The sequence below is a fragment of the Oncorhynchus nerka genome, unplaced genomic scaffold (genome assembly GCF_034236695.1).
Source record: "Oncorhynchus nerka isolate Pitt River unplaced genomic scaffold, Oner_Uvic_2.0 unplaced_scaffold_829, whole genome shotgun sequence".
NCBI classification, from domain to species: Eukaryota; Metazoa; Chordata; class Actinopteri; order Salmoniformes; family Salmonidae; genus Oncorhynchus; species Oncorhynchus nerka.
In genome coordinates, this window is record NW_027040438.1 from 196,089 (window position 1) to 201,088 (window position 5,000).

The 5,000-nt window shown below is 28.7% G+C and overlaps 1 protein-coding gene across 1 annotated transcript in view; it reads right to left on the minus strand.

The window, feature by feature from the left end:
* Positions 1 to 5,000, minus strand: part of LOC135571051 (voltage-dependent T-type calcium channel subunit alpha-1I-like) — a gene marked incomplete at both ends in the record, with an annotated part of 49,781 nt that overhangs the window by 43,386 nt on the left and 1,395 nt on the right. Inside the window, 2 exons of the mRNA XM_065016859.1 lie at positions 565 to 662; positions 1,059 to 1,119. Coding sequence (XP_064872931.1) covers positions 565 to 662; positions 1,059 to 1,119 — 159 coding nt within the window. The remainder of the gene's footprint in view (positions 1 to 564; positions 663 to 1,058; positions 1,120 to 5,000) is intronic.

Sequence of the window (5,000 nt, forward strand, 5' to 3'; positions counted from 1 at the left end):
TTGAGTACATACTGTGTACTCATCATACTATTGAGTACATACTGGGTACTCATCATACTATTGAGGACATACTGTGTACTCATCATACTATTGAGTACATACTGTGTACTCATCATACTACATACTATTGAGTACATACTGGGTACACATCATACTACATACTATTGAGTACATACTGGGTACTCATCATACTACATACTATTGAGTACATACTGGGTACTCATCATACTATTGAGGACACACTGTGTACTCATCATACTACATACTATTGAGGACATACTGTGTACTCATCATACTACATACTATTGAGGACATACTGTGTACTCATCATACTACACACTATTGAGGACATACTGTGTACTCATCATACTATTGAGTACATACTGTGTACTCATCATACTACATACTATTGAGGACATACTGTGTACTCATCATACTACATACTATTGAGTACATACTGTGTACTCATCATACTACATACTATTGAGGACATAATGTGTACTCATCATACTACATACTATTGAGGACATACTGTGTACAACAGACAGACAGAGAGGTGCTCACTGGGTACTCTGTTGATGGCTCGTAGTGGGCGGAGCACCCTGACAGTCCTGATGGCTGATAGGCTGACGTTGTGTCCGTCTAGAGAATACTCCAACATCCTGAGGAGAGAGAAAGGAAACTCAGTGTAACCCTGACCTCTGAACCCTGTCAATTAACCTCCACTCACTAAGGGAAAGTTTCCCCAGACTAGGATTAAGGCTATTCTCAAATATATTTTTATTCCAGGACTAATCTGCGTTTTAGTTCAGGACTAGGTTTAGTTCAGGACTAGGTTTAGTTCAAGACTAGGTTTAATCTGTGTCTAGGAAACACAAGCCTTTTAGTTCAGGACTAGGTTTAGTTCTGCGTCTAGGAAACCCAAGCCTTTTAGTTCAGGACTAGGTTTAGTTCAGGACTAGGTTTAGTTCAGGACTAGGTTTAGTTCAGGACTAGGTTTAGTTCAGTGAGTTTGTGTGTGCGTGTGTGTGTGTGTGTGTGTTCTGTCCAACACTGACCCGATGATAACGATGAAGAAGTCCAGTCTGTTCCAGGTGTCGCCAAGGTAACCCTTCTGACCTGCAAAGTTAATAATAATATTAATTAAAGACAGGTAGAGACAGGTATTTAAATCATGATATATTAATAATATTAATTAACCACTAGGTAGAGACAGGTATTTAAATCATGATATATTAATAATATTAATTAACCACTAGGTAGAGACAGGTATTTAAATAATTAACCACTAGGTAGAGACAGGTATTTAAATAATTAACCACTAGGTAGAGACAGGTATTTAAATCATGATATATTAATAATATTAATTAACCACTAGGTAGAGACAGGTATTTAAATAATTAACCACTAGGTAGAGACAGGTATTTAAATCATGATATATTAATAATATTAATTAACCACTAGGTAGAGACAGGTATTTAAATAATTAACCACTAGGTAGAGACAGGTATTTAAATAATTAACCACTAGGTAGAGACAGGTATTTAAATCATGATATATTAATAATATTAATTAACCACTAGGTAGAGACAGGTATTTAAATAATTAACCACTAGGTAGAGACAGGTATTTACATCATGATATATTAATAATATTAATTAACCACTAGGTAGAGACAGGTATTTAAATAATTAACCACTAGGTAGAGACAGGTATTTAAATCATGATATATTAATAATATTAATTAACCACTAGGTAGAGACAGGTATTTAAATAATTAACCACTAGGTAGAGACAGGTATTTAAATCATGATATATTAATAATATTAATTAACCACTAGGTAGAGACAGGTATTTAAATAATTAACCACTAGGTAGAGACAGGTATTTAAATCATGATATATTAATAATAATAATTAACCACTAGGTAGAGACAGGTATTTACATCATGATATATTAATAATATTAATTAACCACTTGGTAGAGACAGGTATTTAAATAATTAACCACTAGGTAGAGACAGGTATTTAAATAATTAACCACTAGGTAGAGACAGGTATTTAAATAATTAACCACTAGGTAGAGACAGGTATTTAAATCATGATATATTAATAATATTAATTAACCACTAGGTAGAGACAGGTATTTACATAATTAACCACTAGGTAGAGACAGGTATTTAAATCATGATATATTAATAATATTAATTAACCACTAGGTAGAGACTGGTATTTAAATCATGATATATTAATAATATTAATTAACCACTAGGTAGAGACAGGTATTTAAATCATGACATATTAATAATATTAATTAAAGACAGGTAGAGACAGGTATTTACATCATGATATATTAATAATATTAATTAAAGACAGGTAGAGAAGTATTTAAATCATGATATATTAATAATATTAATGAACCACTAGGTAGAGACAGGTATTTAAATCATGATATATTAATAATATTAATTAACCACTAGGTAGAGACAGGTATTTAAATAATTAACCACTAGGTAGAGACAGGTATTTAAATCATGATATATTAATAATATTAATTAACCACTAGGTAGAGACAGGTATTTAAATAATTAACCACTAGGTAGAGACAGGTATTTAAATCATGATATATTAATAATATTAATTAACCACTAGGTAGAGACAGGTATTTAAATAATTAACCACTAGGTAGAGACAGGTATTTAAATCATGATATATTAATAATATTAATTAACCACTAGGTAGAGACAGGTATTTAAATAATTAACCACTAGGTAGAGACAGGTATTTAAATAATTAACCACTAGGTAGAGACAGGTATTTACATCATGATATATTATTAATATTAATTAACCACTAGGTAGAGACAGGTATTTAAATAATTAACCACTAGGTAGAGACAGGTATTTAAATCATGATATATTAATAATATTAATTAACCACTAGGTAGAGACAGGTATTTAAATCATGATATATTAATAATATTAATTAACCACTAGGTAGAGACAGGTATTTAAATCATGATATATTAATAATATTAATTAACCACTAGGTAGAGACAGGTATTTAAATCATGATATATTAATAATATTAATTAACCACTAGGTAGAGACAGGTATTTAAATCATGATATTAATTAACCACTAGGTAGAGACAGGTATTTAAATCATGATATATTAATAATATTAATTAACCACTAGGTAGAGACAGGTATTTAAATCATGATATATTAATAATATTAATTAACCACTAGGTAGAGACAGGTATTTAAATAATTAACCACTAGGTAGAGACAGGTATTTAAATAATTAACCACTAGGTAGAGACAGGTATTTAAATCATGATATATTAATAATATTAATTAACCACTAGGTAGAGACAGGTATTTAAATCATGATATATTAATAATATTAATTAACCACTAGGTAGAGACAGGTATTTAAATCATGATATTAATTAACCACTAGGTAGAGACAGGTATTTAAATCATGATATTAATTAACCACTAGGTAGAGACAGGTATTTAAATAATTAACCACTAGGTAGAGACAGGTATTTAAATCATGATATATTAATAATATTAATTAACCACTAGGTAGAGACAGGTATTTAAATCATGATATATTAATAATATTAATTAACCACTAGGTAGAGACAGGTATTTACATCATGATATATTAATAATATTAATTAACCACTAGGTAGAGACAGGTATTTACATCATGATATATTAATAATATTAATTAACCACTAGGTAGAGACAGGTATTTAAATAATTAACCATTAGGTAGAGACAGGTATTTAAATAATTAACCACTAGGTAGAGACAGGTATTTAAATCATGATATATTAATAATATTAATTAACCACTAGGTAGAGACAGGTATTTAAATAATTAACCACTAGGTAGAGACAGGTATTTAAATAATTAACCACTAGGTAGAGACAGGTATTTAAATAATTAACCACTAGGTAGAGACAGGTATTTAAATCATGATATATTAATAATATTAATTAAAGACAGGTAGAGACAGGTATTTAAATCATGATATTAATTAACCACTAGGTAGAGACAGGTATTTACATCATGATATATTAATAATATTAATTAACCACTAGGTAGAGACAGGTATTTAAATCATGTTATATTAATAATATTAATTAACCACTAGGTAGAGACAGGTATTTACATCATGATATATTAATAATATTAATTAACCACTAGGTAGAGACAGGTATTTAAATAATTAACCAATAGGTAGAGACAGGTATTTAAATCATAATATTAATTAACCACTAGGTAGAGACAGGTATTTAAATAATTAACCACTAGGTAGAGACAGGTATTTAAATAATTAACCACTAGGTAGAGACAGGTATTTAAATCATGATATATTAATAATATTAATTAACCACTAGGTAGAGACAGGTATTTAAATCATGATATATTAATAATATTAATTAACCACTAGGTAGAGACAGGTATTTACATAATTAACCACTAGGTAGAGACAGGTATTTAAATCATGATATATTAATAATATTAATTAACCACTAGGTAGAGACAGGTATTTAAATAATTAACCACTAGGTAGAGACAGGTATTTAAATCATGATATATTAATAATATTAATTAACCACTAGGTAGAGACAGGTATTTAAATCATGATATAATAATAATATTAATTAACCACTAGGTAGAGACAGGTATTTAAATCATGATATATTAATAATATTAATTAACCACTAGGTAGAGACAGGTATTTAAATAATTAACCACTAGGTAGAGACAGGTATTTAAATAATTAACCACTAGGTAGAGACATGTATTTAAATCATGATATATTAATAATATTAATTAACCACTAGGTAGAGACAGGTATTTAAATCATGATATATTAATAATATTAATTATATATTAATAATATTAATTAACCACTAGGTAGAGACAGGTATTTAAATAATTAACCACTAGGTAGAGACAGGTATTTAAATCATGATATA